The 16588-nt window shown below is 44.0% G+C and overlaps 1 protein-coding gene and 1 long non-coding RNA gene across 7 annotated transcripts in view; both read right to left on the bottom strand.

Annotated features, from left to right (window-relative positions):
• Window positions 1-4055: 4055 nt before the first annotated feature.
• Window positions 4056-8742, bottom strand: LOC134155665 (uncharacterized). The gene is made up of 3 exons (XR_009961667.1): window positions 8667-8742; window positions 5440-6956; window positions 4056-5040 (listed from the first exon to the last, which is right to left on the bottom strand). It is a non-coding gene; the product is annotated as an uncharacterized LOC134155665 (long non-coding RNA).
• Window positions 8743-10070: 1328 nt separating this feature from the next.
• Window positions 10071-16588, bottom strand: part of LEKR1 (leucine, glutamate and lysine rich 1) — a 63135-nt gene continuing 56617 nt past the window's right edge. For all 6 annotated transcript variants that reach the window (XM_062603053.1, XM_062603055.1, XM_062603057.1 and 3 more), the window contains one exon: window positions 10071-15162. In XM_062603053.1, coding sequence (XP_062459037.1) covers window positions 14758-15162 — 405 coding nt within the window. In that variant the 3' untranslated portion in view covers window positions 10071-14757. The remainder of the gene's footprint in view (window positions 15163-16588) is intronic.

The following is a 16588-nucleotide window of genomic DNA, read 5'->3' as shown; positions in this document are numbered from 1 at the left end:
AACCAGTGACTTCCATGTAGGTACCTAAACAAGGATCTGGGAGTGTAACTTTTAAACAGTTTTGGTTCATGTGTTGCAAGGCAGGGTGGGTTACTAATAAATACTCTGATATTAAGGGAATAATTTCTCACCTGAACCCCTACCCTCTGCTGCAAGCAGAGATGGGCACAGGAGGTTGGAATACCCTTCTTGATAATGAGGTTATGCCAGGAGAGGACAGGGTGACACAGCAACTGGGTGAGTAGGGCTGGGGTGGTTGTAAGTAAAATTATCATTATGTAGAAAAATATGAAACAGAAACGTGTGTTAATCTGATGCAAGCAATGTAAATGATGTGAGCAATTCCATGGCAACAAAATGAAAGCAAAGAAACGAGAAAGTACCTTGTGGGCATCCTCATCCCAGGACAATCCAGGTTCAGTGAATACTGAAATGCTTGTCTTGATGGGGGGACAGAAGCACAGCACCAGTGGCTGTTGCACCTCACCCAGCATGGAGAGAAGGCAGGTTCCTACAGCTTCCAGCTTTTCAAATGGAAATTTCTAGTTCCTCACCCTCCAGCCTGAGTTACATGAAATGAAACGGTGTGGAGTGAGCAAACTTGGAGAGTCTTCTGAGGAAAGATGATCTCTCCAGGCGCAGTCCTCTTCGTCAAGCCCCCAGGGGAGCAACTTGAGTAATACAGTGTTCCTCAGATCAAATGCTTTCACATTACTTCTTGCCTCATCCTTATCTACATTTCTGGGAAAATAACATGGACTTTCAGCCTATATATTGAATGTTTTCATCTTGCAAGGCTAAAACCAGGTTGTAGACTCCAAGCACATCCTCAACTAGAAGATTTCTGAGTTCATCAGGGTAATGAAAGGGGATGGAAAAGCACCAGCACTACACCAGTCAGTAAGTAATCCATGTGATCCACATGATTACAAGGGCTAGCACAACTTCATGATGTCTTCAACCTAATCCCATTTTCTCACCACGTTGCACCAGGAGGCTGGTAAATGATGCCAATACACTGGATTGCCCTTCAGGCTCTCCTTTCCACATGTAGAGACTTGTCAGACACAAAGACAAAGTCAGGTGGAAAGAAGAGAACAAAACCCCTTGTTTTAACTGGGGGATGCTGTTTTCCAAGCCCTGACTCATCTGATTGACCTCACATTCATCCAGCCGTGGGACTGAAGAGCTCATATACAATTGATGAACACCATAGCAGATGAGCTCCCTTTGCACGATGTCCTGGAGGCTGCATAGCTGAAGCGATGGCAGATGAATAAATAGCAGGATGTCCTTTCAACGGCAGAGCCCATCAGCTGGGAAGCCTTCTGTCATTCCTGGCCTCAGCCTCTCGAAGTGACTGGAGACGAACAGCACAACAGCACACAAAGAGAGACACCAAGCAGGTAAGTCAGCCTCAGTTATGTGGCATGAGAGAGCACCCAGGCCATTGAACAAGGACACATGTGTGTGTCTGAGGAATGTTTGAACATGCTTTGTATTGCAGGAGAATTGGGTGCAAATACAAATTATTTAATGCCACACTAAATCCTAGGGAACCCAATTTGCAAAGTGACCTGATATCAGACTCCTTTGTTGTGTGGGTTAGCAGGCAATCTGCATCTGCTTGTCACACAGCTTGGCCAAGATGGAGTTTGGAAGGTTTAAGATAGGGAATGTGCAACAAGAAATGTGGGAGGCTGGTGTCAGCAATGTGACTGAAGTGTTCTTTATGTCCGAGTTGTCTACAGGGAGAAGGGAGAGGGTGTGGGAAAGCAGATGTTCCGTTGCTAATTGGGTTGGTCTACACCTTGCTTCATTATGCTTTTGCTGATTACCACAAGGCCAGAAATTAGTTTTCACCCCTAGATGTGTTATCTTAACCAAAGTCCCTAAATCAGACACTGAGGTTGTGCACAGCTAGACAGGGCTTTGCGTGAGAAGTGCCAGCCCACCGCCAGTGTGTCCTGCTCACACTCTCAGGGCTATGGTGATCATGGGTGTTAAGGTCCAGGAATTGTTTTCCCTGGCTAAGAGGGATGACCTGTGATGTAATCTGGTTTCTGTACTCTACGCATCGCCTTAGGGCAGCCCCTTCTGTTTCAGGAGCCTACCAAGGCTTTTGCCCTCCCCTGTTATTTATGGTGCTGGCTTTTAAGTATTTTCTGTAGATATAATGCTTATTACATAAGACATGAACTGTGCTGTGCCTGTGGTGAGAGGCTGTTCTGCAAACTTTCTGCATGACCCTCCCCATCCATGGATCCCTATGTCTCTCATACTGCAGCTATTGCATAGTCAGTGCACCCTGCAAGTCAGGCAACTGTTCAGTTCCTTATATGAGGTCCTATGGGCAAAGTGCTGCTTCCTTGAAAGATGGATACACAGCAGGTTTAGTAACATCCTTGCCCAAAGATAGTCAGAGGAGAGTGTTTGCATGAATTTCTATGAATACAAACTCATAGAAAAGCCTGGTCTTCAGAAGAAATTTTTTATCCTTTGGTTTTATAGCGCAGGAATTAAACCCCATCATGCTCCCATGTGTACAGTTTTAGCAGATGAATTACTGCCTCCTTCTAGCTGCTCCCATTACCCTCAAAAGTGATATTGTTATTTTTAGATGGAATCTACAAAAACAAAACCCCAAAAAGACATCGGCAAATATAATGAAGTTGGCAACTGCTGATCTGGGAAAGCACTGAGGCAATATTGCTACTTGGTTACACCCACAGCACCCATAAATCATCCTCCACATATGACCTCTTTCTGGACACTTCTCAGCTGTTGCTGATGATCCCTTTTTGGGTCCTTTTCCCAAAACACACATGTGGTTCTTTGTTCAGAACTTTACGATGATTAAAATGACCACTCAGTCCTGGTAACTTAAAACAAATCCTGCAGCCAGCACAATGCTTCCCATGCACAGGAAACAACTGCATAAATGGGCGCTGAAGAGGATTTCCATAAAAGCCAGGGATTCATGAACACTTGTATTGAGTGAGCAGGGTCAGCCTCGGGTTCCTGAAGAGCTTCCTCTGCTGGAGTCAGGCTCCATTGCCCCATCCACCACTCTGTGGATGGTCCCTGTGGCATCACGTGCGGTGTTACCAGAGCAGCAGGAATTTACACACCACAGATTCAGGGTATGTTTGATCTATGTTTTCTGCTGCCAGTTAAGTGCCGCTCAGCTGACCTGGACATGGAAAAAATGTGATCTCATAAGTCAAGAGAGGGCAAGCTGCATGTTAGGAATGTTTTCAGTTGGTTTATTTCCTATGTACCTGTACAATGACAAGGACATTTGGGCAGGACAGAGAGCACAACCCTCAAACCAACCCCATCAGCAAAGAAAAACCTGCTGCACTTGCAGTGGATCTAAAGGCTCCTCTCCTAGTGCCTCTGTGGCCACCAGATTTCTTCAGGGACTCTTTCCCCAGAGTTCAAAGCAAGTACTTGTCAGCTGGGCATTATTCATTGTAGTAAAGTGGTGGTAGGCCAAAATAAATCACTTTCCATACCACATAAATTGGGAGATGGAAAATACCATTTAGGTCATGCGGTTCATCAGCTCCTGCCAGTACAGGGCTGCTCCTGACAGTACATTTTCCATCACTTTTTTCTCGTCCATGTTGAATGACTCAAGCACCAAGGCTCCACCACTCCCACAGAGATCTTCCATGGCTGACACAACTCCACGTGAGGACATTTTCCTCTGTATTGCACTGAAACTTTCCTTTGCTAAATGTCATCCTGTTACTCCCATTGTGGACCACCCTGAATTATTCCACCACTTTGCTGATGTATACCACCCTCAGTTTTTATTCTGTGCCTACCACCAAAGTGTGTGAGTACTTCTGATCTTCAGGTACATCCCACATAAAAGAAGGCAGTGTGGTGCCTGGTGCTTAGAGAAGTGGACACAAAGACATCTTGGACAAACTGTCTTCAGCCTGTGCCTCGTTCAGACAAATCCAGAAAACCTCTAAGTATATGAACTAAAGCCACGAGCATAGTATGGTGGTTGTAGAAGAGATGAAACCCACATAAATTAGCTAAAAGAAATTCAGTAGCCTGAACTGCTATAATTGATGAGGAAACCAAGGGAATGGTCTTCATCACACATAGAGGTCTGGTGACACTCATGGGACACAGTTTCTGGTTCTATGCAAATTAAATGAACATGTCACTCACATAACCTACTTCCAACTTCCTGTCCTAATTAAACTGGAAATATGTGGGTTTCATTTTAAAGTCTTACCTTTGTAAAACAAAGGTGTGGGTTGGGGTGCTTTCAAAACCAGGGGACACTCACGCATCAGCTGAATGCTGTGCCCTGAATGATCAATTAGTTTTACATTAAAAACATCAGAAACTTGGCTTCAAATTATTCAGGGGTAAAGCTGCACGCCTGCATCATGGTAGGTGGTGCATGACTGAGCAAGGACTGCAGAGCCTGCAGAAGCCAGAAATACCCACCATCCTCACATATATTATAAAGCCACGTATTTCCTATTATTGCTCATCAAACAACTCCACAGACCACAGTGACTCCGGCATTACAATCCTGCCCTGGAGCTGGCAGCAGGTGGGCAGGGACAGTGCAGGGATTGGGAATGCCTGGCCTAGCAGCACCAATACCCCACCGCCCTACATGGGGGGGACTACCAGATGCTCTGGCCAAGAGTTGTGTCCTCCTGAGGGCATCCTGAAATGGCAATTAACTTCTGCATTGTTCAGTAACACCTGCCCCGTCCCTGGACTGGGCAGGCAGTGGGCTCTGGAGGGGCCCTACACTGCATCCTCCCCTGAGATCCCACAGCTCACCCTATAGAGAGTGCACCCCACATATACAGCTTCACCCTATAGAGACCCCTGTGCGTGTGTGGGGTGTCCACTTGGGAGCTGACAAACCTGCTGGGAAGGATGGACCAAAGGAGGCAGAAGATGGTGACTCGTGGCAGAGTGACAGGGAGAGGAGGAGGAGGGTGGAGAGGTGACCTGCTTACATTAATCCTTTGCGACTGCACTGTCTGTGCCGCACTCAAAGAAAAAGGAAAAGAGAAATAATGACAGCAAGACACAGCTTCCCAATTTCACTGCCCAGCCCCAGATAACCTAGGGTCCTTCACCTTGCAGGTATCAAGGTACAACCACCACCAACTGACCTGCTACAGCAATTTAACCACTTAGGAACTGTTTTGCTTAGCCAACACCTGGAATGCCCACGTACAAAATACTTATCAATAGCCATAGCTGCAGTAAGCAACTACACCAACCTTTCAGTGTCTGCAGCAGAGCTGGTGGAGCCTCCACCAGCTCTGGTGGCGATGCTGGCCCCAGGTCTGGGACAGGTGAATCACAGATCGAACAGTGCAATGGGAGTACTCAGGCCTTCCCAGCTCACAGCAAAGCCTGGCATGGGCTAACAAAACCACATACCAGTGTCAGCAAACAGTGCTTGCTAACTTCATTTCTTCCTCACCAAGGGCACAGATGGATGGTGACATGTACCCAAAGTCCACAGTCTGTTCATGGCACCAACTGAGATGTCGGGCAAAGAGGAGGGGACAAAGCACACTTCTTTCTGTGAGCCAGCAGGGCACTGGAAACACCTCTGGAGTTAGTGATGGTCATATTTTCCAAAGCTTTTTTGCAGGGTGTCTCCAGCCTGGGGCAGATGTTGCTGCGTTCACCCCCTCGATCAAATGTGCCAGTTTACTTAAAAAAAAACCACAAACAAACTAAAATACACAGGCATCTGTATTGCCTGGGGCTCACTTAGCATGAAACCTGCCTGCAGTCCCACCAGCCAGGGTTCAGCCAGACAGCAAAGATTTCCCCCCTGACTCAGCAACAAGCAGAGGAGAACACTATGACCTCCAAAGCTTCAGACCAAGCCTCTGTCTCACACCCATGGGACGGGCTCAGAATCTGGACTGTCCCTGCCTGCTGTTTAAAACCTAAATAAGTACTGAACACGTCCTGCTGTGGCTAAAGACAGAAACCTGGGATAAAGCGGCTTCCACAGGCATTCCTGCAAGGTCACCCCCAGCTCTTGGCTGATTCCCCTTTTCAGACTCGTCAAACTATTGGGCTGTTTTGACAAAATACCATACCACTATAATGGAGACATCATTTTGTGTCAGGCCCACTCATCCCTGCAGATGTGGTCTCACAAGCTGTAATTCTGCATATCAAAGCTTTGTGCCAAGGTGTCACTTGAGGAGACCTACCTCTGGCTGTGTCAGGACATCCAGTTTCACTTTGAATGTTGTTTAAGACCAGCCCTGTCCAGGCTGGTCAGTAACCTCAAAGTCCCCTTTGAAACCCTCTACTCCTTGGAGCACACCTCACATCACCTGCGCTTTTCACCACATCTGAATTTAAACTCTCTCAGGATCTTAGCATGGCATCTTGAATAAATTACAGCCTAAGCAAAAAGATGTAAAAAACCTGGTGCTAATAACCTATTTATTCCCAATTTTGGTTTTGATTTTGGCTTTATAATGGGTATTTAAAAGGGCTGGACTTCAGGTTGTCTGTGCTTGTGCCTAGAGCAAGCAGCTTCCAAACCAGCCCCTGAAGGGAACTCTTACAAAGGTATCCTTGCCATGCCTCCTGACCTAACTGCTTAATTATCTTCTTTTGTACTTTGCCCAAAAGTTGTTTGCATCATTAAAGACCTTTTACACTCCACTGACTGCAGCTGGTGAGTCCACAGCAATCAACTTCCTATTTATACCAAATTGTTCTTTAACTCTTACATCAATGAATTCAGGAGCTTTGAAGCACTTCCAGCTGTAGCCAGCATGCATACCCCTCAGCATTGACATGAGGGTGTGCACCTGAAGTGTCTGTTGCTCTTTCCACACTGACCATGTGCAATGCTCTGCATCATGTGCGATGGCCAACTCGGGTTTTTATCACTGAGTCTCACAAGGTATTGCTTTCCAGCCCTGGAAAAGTTTAAGGTTTCCACAAATAAGAAAACAAAAGTGAAACTTTCCGAGGACTAATCGGATTTTACTATAATTACATCACTAATTGAATTCCAAGCTGAATAAAACATATCTTTAATGTTAAACCAGGATATCCTATCAACTTGAAAACCAGTAAATTTTTTTGGAAATAGGGGGGCCCCAAACCAAACCATTTCCTGTAAATCTGTGGGTTTGAGAAAGCAGCAAAACCGGAGTTTCATAGGCTAAAAGGGCTTTGTGTCATCACCTACACGTTCCTGACATTTAGAGATCAATTTTTTTTTAGAAGATATAAAAATTACACAAGCTTTCAGAGCAATCAGCATGACTCCATCACTTTACAACCTATTAAAAGAACAAGCATGGGTAAGAGGAAAGTAAGAATTAGATGGCACCTGCAGTGTGATTTGGGGCTACTTTTTTATTCTCTAGTATGTTAGGTTATGACTCACACAAAAATATAATAATTTATTTATTGAAGAGGCTGTTACAGTGCTCAGACCTGACCCAGTGACAGTTTCTAGTGCAATTAGCTAAGCTGCACTACTGAAACAGCTTCTGCATTAGCATGTCCATTTTATTCCTAATTTTGTTATTGTGTGACAGTGAATAGAGGATAAATAAAACCCCAAGTAGACTATCTGTTTATTCAGGACCTGTGGACATGGGATTATGCTGACATTTCACAAGCAGAAAGATGGTTGTGTAGGGAAAATAAAAATGCTCAGAGGCCTGGAGCACCTCTTCTATGAAGACAGGCTGAGACAGCTGAGCTTGTTCAGCCTGGGAAGAGAAGACTCTGGGGAGACCTTAGAGCAGCCTTCCAATACCTAAAAGGGCTGACAAGAAAGCTGAAGAGGGGCTTTGTACAGGAGCCTGTAGGGACAGGACAAGGGGAAATGGCTTTAACCTGCCAGAGGGGAGATTTAGATTAAGTATTAGGAATCCTTCCCTGTGAGGGTGGTGAGGCGCTGGCACAAGTCACCCAGAGAAGCTGTGGCTGCCCCATCCCTGGCAGTGTTCGAGGCCAGGTTGGTCAGGGCTTTGAACAACCTGGTCTAGTGGAAGGTGTCCCTGTCCATGGGAGGGGGCTGGAACTCGATTGTCTAAAGTCCATTTCAGGCCAGACCATTATAAGATTCTATGACAACAAACCACTTTTTTTTCCTCTCTGTTTGCTGTATTCCAGAGCCGTCCTGCACACAGACCAGTACTGCACTGCAAAATGTCACTTGCTACAGCCTGCAGTATGACAAGCAGGTGAATATACAGCAGCTCCATGGTGTGATGGGCCAGCAGTGTAAGAAAGACCTGCAATTTACAGTCTATGCAGAGGGTCATCATGTACAACTCCACAGTAAAAAGGCAAAGAATGAAGGTGATGTGCACAGTGCAATCCACACCCTGGTAAAATCCAAGTCTCATAAACAACGTAAGTTTGCAAGATGCTCCCTCCAAGCCCTTCTCCACTTCTAATGGACACCTGAGCCTTTATTCCAGCTTAGCCCTGACTCCCTGCCTTGGCTCCCACCTGTCCTTCAATTCTGCTCTGGATCCTCCAGCCCTTGTGCCAAGCCCCAAGGAGTTTGCTGCTCCAGAGCAAACCCTTGTGTCCCTGCAGAATGCTACAAGGTATCAAAGGCAGCAAAGGCTTCCCTGCCACAGAGATTCACAGCCATGACTCACTTCTTGGACACAGCAATTTACATCAAGAAGCTCTTTGAAGTATCCTTCAGAGAGATGTGAACTGCTGTTGTACCAGACAAAGCACTGAAGCCTCCTTCAGTGGACAAGAGCTGTGGAGCGCACAAGGGCTGTCTCACAGAAGGTGCAGGGATATGGTATAACACACATTGTAAACACTTTTTCTCTTCATGTTTTTTTAAAGCAAAATTTTTTTAGAGTTCTAAATATGCTTTTCTGGACTTCTCCATGGGAAGCACACTGTGAAGGACTGTCCGTATAAACTGGTGTAAAGCAAACTGTAACACGTTGCTGGGAGTGACATTAGCCAGTTAACCTCAGGGTAACACTTTTTTTTGCCAGTGACGTGCTGTTGGAACTCTTACTCGGTTTTGCCACACTGTTACAAAGCAACAGGATCCACTTAAGTAGAACAGAAGGTGTTGTTTCGGGAAGCTGCTCAGTGATTGTCCTTCGGTTTACTGGGAAGAAATACAGTCACATCCTGGCACTGACCTTAATTCACCACACATTCATGGCTCCAGATGGAAAACTGCAAGGAGGGAACAGTGGTTGCGCAGTGGTTCAGAGGATGGAGGGTATCTTTGGAGAGACAAGCAAAAATAATCTGCGGAAACTGGCCATGCTTGCCTGGAAGATTTTTCTCATTATCTGGGAACAGTCACAGTGCAATGCCAGATGCTTGTAGTTTCCATCACACAAATTATATTTCCGGGGTTAAAATCTCTTCAGCATTAATATTTTGCAGTACCCTTTTAATTATCCTATCAAAATTAATTTGTACTTTGCTTCAAGGACGACAAAACCCCACATAAGTGCTAAGCATATTTGGCTATATTGTTTCACACCATTACGGCTGTGTACGGTGTTTACTCTTTCTTCAGTAGAATACACTTAACCACCTATAACAATTAAACACAAAATTCAAACATCACATTTTCATCATGTAAGTAAGTCCCCATTTTAAATAACTAAAAATAAAGATGTGTGGGTTTTGTCTGAGAAAGGAAATTTCACCAAATGCCTTCTTCTGTTCTTTCTTTTGTATTAAAAAAGCACAGTGCTTCTGCAGCATACTGCAAGCTTTAAAGGAAACTAGTTATAAAACACTGAGAGCCAAATCAAGACTTTAGAGCAAATAATATCTTGCAGCACAACTGTTTCTTTAAATGACAAGAAGATCTCTCTTTTTTATTTCCCCTGATTAGTACATTTTAATAATATATGGCACTGGGTCTGGCTCCAGTTTCTATTTTCATATACTCTTAATGCTGCTAAGATACTAAGACGCATTTTTCTGAAGTCGAATTTCTTTCCCTGTGGAAAAACTCCATATGCAAGCCACAGACTGGGATCCCAGATCATACACACCAACTCAGTTAAAGATGTGTTTATAATTTTTAATACATGAGGCACATCACTGCTTTAGTTTGTAATATCCTATTAGGAATAAAAGTTTGATACATATGGCAAGCACTTATATCTATGATACAGATGGCAAGCACTTTGATACATATGGCAAGCAATAAGTTAATCTCCTGTCAAAGGAGCAGCAAGACAACTCCACGTCACCAGACAAGGATTTGACCCTTTCTGTACTAATGTCTGTGGAAAACCCAGAAATTTTATGCAGCTTTCAGTGGAAAAGCACAGACCCATAATGTAGTATAGACCAACTGCTTTAAATTTGATTCGTGCTCCAGTGGGACAGGCAGCATGCCTAGGGAAAGTCCAGGCTCTCCCACCCGAGCACCCCACAGGCTGGATACACACCATTTCTTGTCCAGAGCCATTGATTTGCACCTGGGACATGTGCTTGAAATTACATACCTGGCTCTTGCTGCAGGTACTGTGGACTCCGATTCTCTTTGACTCCAGTTAGATTCAGCTTCCCCAGGGCAGCCCATGGAGTCTATGGGCCAGGTGCTTCTAGTGCAGCCCAAGAACTCAGCTTTCCGCTCTGCTATGGGTCCCAATCTCCTGGGAGTCCAGGCTATACACAGGTACTTCATCAGTCTTTCCTGTTAGTTTCTGCTCCTCTTTCACAGTGAACCAGCAAGTTCTTTTTAAGATGAAGCCAAGGAACAGCTCTGAGCACTGATGGTGCCAATGACCCAGGAGAGGTCCTGTCCTTCTGCCCTTGTCCGTCTCCTTTTCCCATCACAAACCCACCAGTGCAATGGCAGCCTGAACCATTTCTGCTTCCTCCAAATAATGATGTGTTCAGCTATGGTGTGTAGATTCTCTCCAGTTAATAGTACAACACTGAATATTTGAAACTGCTCTGGAAATGAAGACTGGTGGATAAAAATAAATGGATAAATTTGGTAGTAGCACAGTATGTTAGTGCATTGAATGCAAACAGGCAGAGCCTCTTAGTGGGATTAATGCTTTATGGAAAGGTTTAGGACTGTACAAGCTACTATTCTTGATCAGGCAAAAATATCAGCTCTGTCAAGAAGAAACAGAAACCTTTGCATCAGGCAAGAACAAGACAGCTCATTGCCATGGGATGTTTTCTTGTAACCTTGAGAGGCGAGAGAATGGCTTGCTGCCTCCAGCCAGCCATCCTGCCTCTGCAGGATGTGGGGTGCAGGTGCCAGCCACCCTGTACCCCACAGAGGCAGATTTGTTTCGAGCTTGGAGATATTTTTAAGCATTCCCTTGTGCCATGAGTCCTACAGTGCAAGGTCCAGCATACAAAAAAAAAAACATTCATAAATGACACCAATTCTGCAAGATATATTGCCTCCAGGAAGTTTTATTTCCTGGATATGTGGGGATATAATTAGGTGTCCACATTCTTCGTGGTATTTTTTGCTGTTGTGTTTCATCCCATTACAAGAAATACTCTCTAAACTTTCCTTGACTACGTGAAATTTATTTGGTTTTAAAAGCTGGTAAAGTTTCCTGACATTCATATATTTTGTTTATTGCTTAGCAGCAGGAATTCTGTGTTACTGTGAGGGAGGGGAAGTAAGGGAAATATTTGTTCCTGACTTAAGTCTGGATCCATGATTTATATACTCCTTCATGCTAGAAACATTATTTCTGTGACTGCTCTCATTATTTTATGTGCTATTCCTCACTTTGCAACTTTTGACCACGGCGTCATCCTTTGCTATTGCTGCTGCTACAGAACAGAAACACTGAAGCAGTCGGAGGAGCCCAAATTTGAAGTCTGACCTGTTTGTGCAGCCACAGCTGCACAAGGGAAGGAACAGCTGGAATACTCTGTAGCTTTCCACACCCATGCTCTGGCTTTGTTGTAAGCACAGAGACATTACTGCATCCTGGTGATCTCAGGAAGCAAAACAGTCCACAGGTAAAGGTCCCACCTTTTCTTTGACAGAAATATTCCAGTATTAAACTCCACACTACGACATCAGCTACCAAAGGGCTCACTGTGACTCCTGGTCCATAGCTGCAGAAGGGCGTAACATTATGTAACAGCAGTTAGTGGATTTATATAATTTCTCTTGTAAGGCTGGAAAATGCAACCAATGTTCATCTAAAAATGTTATGAAAAATCTACATCATAGAGCAATAAATTTTAAGAACCACCTCAATGAAAATCTGTTACTTCAGCACAGGAAGGCTGTGGGTGGACAGTGGGATAACAATTTTCAAGCTCAAAGACGTCAGCATCTTTTCTAAGCAAAAATCAACTTCACCACTGACCAGAGCAGGGCACCGTCCAGCCATACTCCAAGCAGACCTTTGGGACTGCTTCCCATCACCTTTATTCTGCATTTGTGGGATTGCTGAAAAAATGAATTTCCTGAGGCTTGTGTTTCAGTGAAATTGTTTTCACATCTTTTGACATTACAAATTTTCAACATCCTTAAGAAAAATACAAGTATCTGAGCAAAGCCAGCAGATCCTGTAGACAGCTTCCACTGCTGGCCAGGTATCTTGGTTGGGCTTAAGACTCACTGTTGCCACTGGCCAATTGAGCATAATTCTGCTTTAGTAAACTGGGCAAGCCTCCACTGAGGATACCCATGGAGGATACAGCCTATTGGCACATGCTCCAGTTAGAAGATACAGACGGCCTGTTTTGCAACAGAGAAGGCAAGCAGGCCTTAGTCACAGCAACCACCAAGATCCTGCTGAATGAGGAAAGCCAAACTGCCAGACTCTGACCTCCACCAACCGGAGTCTACACTCTCCTGGGGACTGTATTTGTGTTTGATTCTAACATACCCCAATCAACTGGTTCTTGCTACCAGTTTCTTCTGAGGTCTGTTCAAGTCCATTCAATCTTCCAGGTCCCTGCAGAGTATCCCTGTGCAGCAGAAGCTACCAGAACAACTTTTATAATTTTGTTGCTTTGGAATTTGTGAATAGAGGATGATTTCAGTGGATGCTGCCTCTGAAATCAGGTAAGGCTGACTGATGATTTCAGTGGGAACAGAAACCAAGATAGAGCATGTTTTTAAATCAAGCTCCAGAGGGTAAATCTAAAATTGATGTTCCTTCCACTGATTTTACTGAATAAAATGTATTTCCTGTCATGTCATTGGATTTACCAATTCTCTGATTTTCTCTAGCATTGAAGATGTGGCCTACTGCTGTCATTTTGTCACATACAGGACTATCTCATCACTCAGAAATAACAAGAAGGTCAAGGTTCATGATGCGATTCTAAACATATCTGGGTTTACAAGTGCCCTATGAAGAAGCAACTCCACAACTCCAAGGGAAGAGCAAGCCCAGTCCCCACACCTAAACAGGAGCAGACAATTTCAGTTCTCCAACTGCTCATGTGCACACTCTGATAGTCTCCAAAAAGTTGCCCTCTAACTTACCTTCCACAAAGTTTCTGTCCAAGTCAGAGCTGATGGTCTCAGAAGATGAATGGTGGTCTTTCAATGGAGCAGGGCCACCAGCATCTCTGTGCCTAGGGCTCATACCCCTGTGCCACTGCGATGTGCCGAGGAGCTCAGCTCCAGCTCCTTCCTCCTGCCTGAGCTGGGTCTAATGTGGTAGGTCTACTTCTGCCCAAGAGACTTGCCAGGCTGATCTGGGCCTGCTTCATCACCTTTCCTTGTCCAATCACTGCTGGGCTGTTGCCAAAACTGGTTACTATCAGCAAACTGGCTGTTTGGGCTTATCTGACCAAAACACTTGAGTATCTGGTAACACAGTAAGTGAAATCTCAGACTGACTGAGTCACCCATCACTGCTTCACTCAGTCCACTCTATGCTCCACACTGTCAAACTGCTCCAGCAGCAGAGCTGCCTTGTTCAAAAAGCAGCTACTTCTGCAGCCTCTGCACGTGAACAAAGATGACCAAGCCTTGTCTGGGCTCCAAAACAAACCATGGTTCCACGTATCAAGGAGTAAAATAAAGATACTGATCCTCCTGTCTAACAATTTTACAGAGAACCCTTTGAAGCAAGAAGTTACGCTTAACATAAAGACACTTTTCTGATTAAAGAGGCAAATGTCTTTTGGATGAAACGTGTTAAATCTTCCACTCCTTGTTAATTAGCACAGCTTGAAGACTTGCCCATATGTCTCTGCCAATGACTAGTCTACTCAGCATGTGGATTTCCCAGATTTCAGACTGAATGATACATACTACACAACTAGAAAGTTTCACTGACCTAAGCATAATTATTTGCAAATACAACACTATTCAATTAAATAATTGCAAAAATCTGATTCTAACCAAACAAATCACATTTTTACACCAGAAACAAGCAGTTAAGTTAAACAGGAGAACACACAAAATAGGAAAATTCTAACAAAGTGGTTTGGGAAAACAGGAATTTAAATTGGCCAATAATTTAACTACACCTATTGAAGATGTGTTGCTTTTGGAGAGACAGTATTTTTTCTTTCTTATTTTCCTCATCTTGAAGCGTAGGTAGCATTTAATTACTTTAATATGTGATGAACAAAGAAACATTACTGCAATAAAAATATATAAAAAATTAATTTTAACTTGTAGAAATGCATGAATTGCATCGGCTAAGAGTTGACCCTGGGGTCCATGAGTAAACAGCCATTTGATGCACTGGAATGGTTTCCCATGCCCTATGCGTGCATATGTAGCTGCCAGAGCTAGCTCAGTTGTCTTATAACTGCAGAGATCCTGCTCCTGGGCTCGCTGAGCGAAGCTGCCCTCCCTCTTGGAGGATGTGGTGGGGTTAGAGCTGGCAAGCACACACTGCTGCTGCTGTTACGCTTACCGGAGGTGGGTGCCTTCGCAGCTCTTGAAATACCAAACTGTCCAGAGAGATTGATTTCCTTCCCAGTGCTGCGGCTAGAGCGGCTTTTCTGTCCATAATCAGTGAGCAGGGCAGCAGAGGAGGTTAGGCTGCCCTGAGCCAGGGAACAGAGCGATAGTGGGAAATTTCCACTGAGTTTTTTTAGTTCCAGTACTTGTTCCCTGGCTTGAGTCAAAGCTGCAGTCAGCTCATAGCGTTCCTCACACTCTCTGCGCACTGTTTCCTGGAGAAGAGTGTTCTGCAAACAGAAACAAACACTGGCTTTACAAAATGCCATTAGTCAAAAGCTGGGCCTATTCATCTCCTTGGGCTTAAGACAGGGGTAGCTGGAGGGTAATGATGCACCCAAATCCTTCAACGCTTCCCCATATCTTGGTTTTTCTGAAAGTCACTCAAAGGACATATATCAGCATTTACACACCCTTCATTCCCTCAGGAGACAGTGGAAAATATGAGGCAAGTTATCAGAAGTTACTTCTGATATCCTGCCTGTCCTCCAGCGAGGGGGAAACTGGGAATTCTGCTCTTGGAAAGAAAAAAGCAACAGACAGAGGTCAAGTGCTACTACGCCACTTTGCTATGATAAGATGTCCAAGAAGTTATCCTCCTCTGTAGTTTAAATAATTGTGCACCCATTTTTGTGATGGCGTTCTTTATTGATTATTATTTCTCATATCATTGGGATGAATGGTTTTCAGTCCAGTGGTTTTCACAAACTGTACACTTTGATTCCCAGTACCTAAATGGTAAGTGACTGGTACTGGGCCTTAAGCACACAACTAAAACTGTTGCAGTATTACAGAAGTCCACAAATTTCTGTATTGTGTGGATCTTATTTGTGATGTTAAATTTTCCTGAAAAATTAATTTTCCAGCTGAAAAAAAGCAAACAAAGCACAAGGGACAACATCACTAAATTGAGTCATAAAAATCAGAACTACTGAAAGTACTAACACAAAGAGAAAATAAACACTTTTTTGTTCTTCTAAGCAAGCAATTGTTGCTGACACCAGGAGGTTCATGAGAATGAAAGGGAAACAACCACCAAGGCAGTCTCCAGCAGAGAGTGATGATCAAGTCATACAGAGACCACCCTCAGTCATGCACAACCTCATTGCATGGACACAAACTTTTCTATCTAAACCTCTTCAGTGCTAAGAGGATGAAATAGATGCATAATGAAGATAAGCAGAGCCAGGGAATCTCATGATGAAGGATAACAGTGTGTTCCTTACTCTGCTGAAATTCCTGACCAATACTTGAAGAGCACGTGCCTTTCCAAGAGCCTTTTCCATAGGTACAGGACAGGATGTACCTACATTCACTCTATATCACTGTAATTTCATTAACAGTGTTTCTGAAACTTTTTCAAGGAATAAATAAATATCAACCCAAGCCCTAAATTAATTTTGAAGAGTTTTATTTTCACTGTTTACCTTTTTTTTTTTTCCCTGCCACTTACTTTGGACATTCCAGTCTAATCTTATCTACAGTCCCTGACTTCACTGTTTTCACAGTTCTCATAGAGCAGTGCAGTTCTCTGCTTTCTTCCCATTATATTACAGATATTCAGCAAATGATTGTGATAAGAATATCCATCAATCAAGCTTCTCTTCACTTTTGATTCTTTTTCATGCATTCCTGTGTAAGAGAAAGCGTCTTTAC

Source organism: Pezoporus occidentalis, unplaced genomic scaffold (assembly GCF_034315485.1).
Source record: "Pezoporus occidentalis ecotype Australia unplaced genomic scaffold, CSIRO_AGI_Poc_V1 ctg8, whole genome shotgun sequence".
Lineage (NCBI taxonomy): Eukaryota > Metazoa > Chordata > Aves > Psittaciformes > Psittacidae > Pezoporus > Pezoporus occidentalis.
The sequence above is the reverse complement of the archived record's forward strand: the minus strand, read 5'-3'. Positions and strand labels throughout refer to the sequence as shown.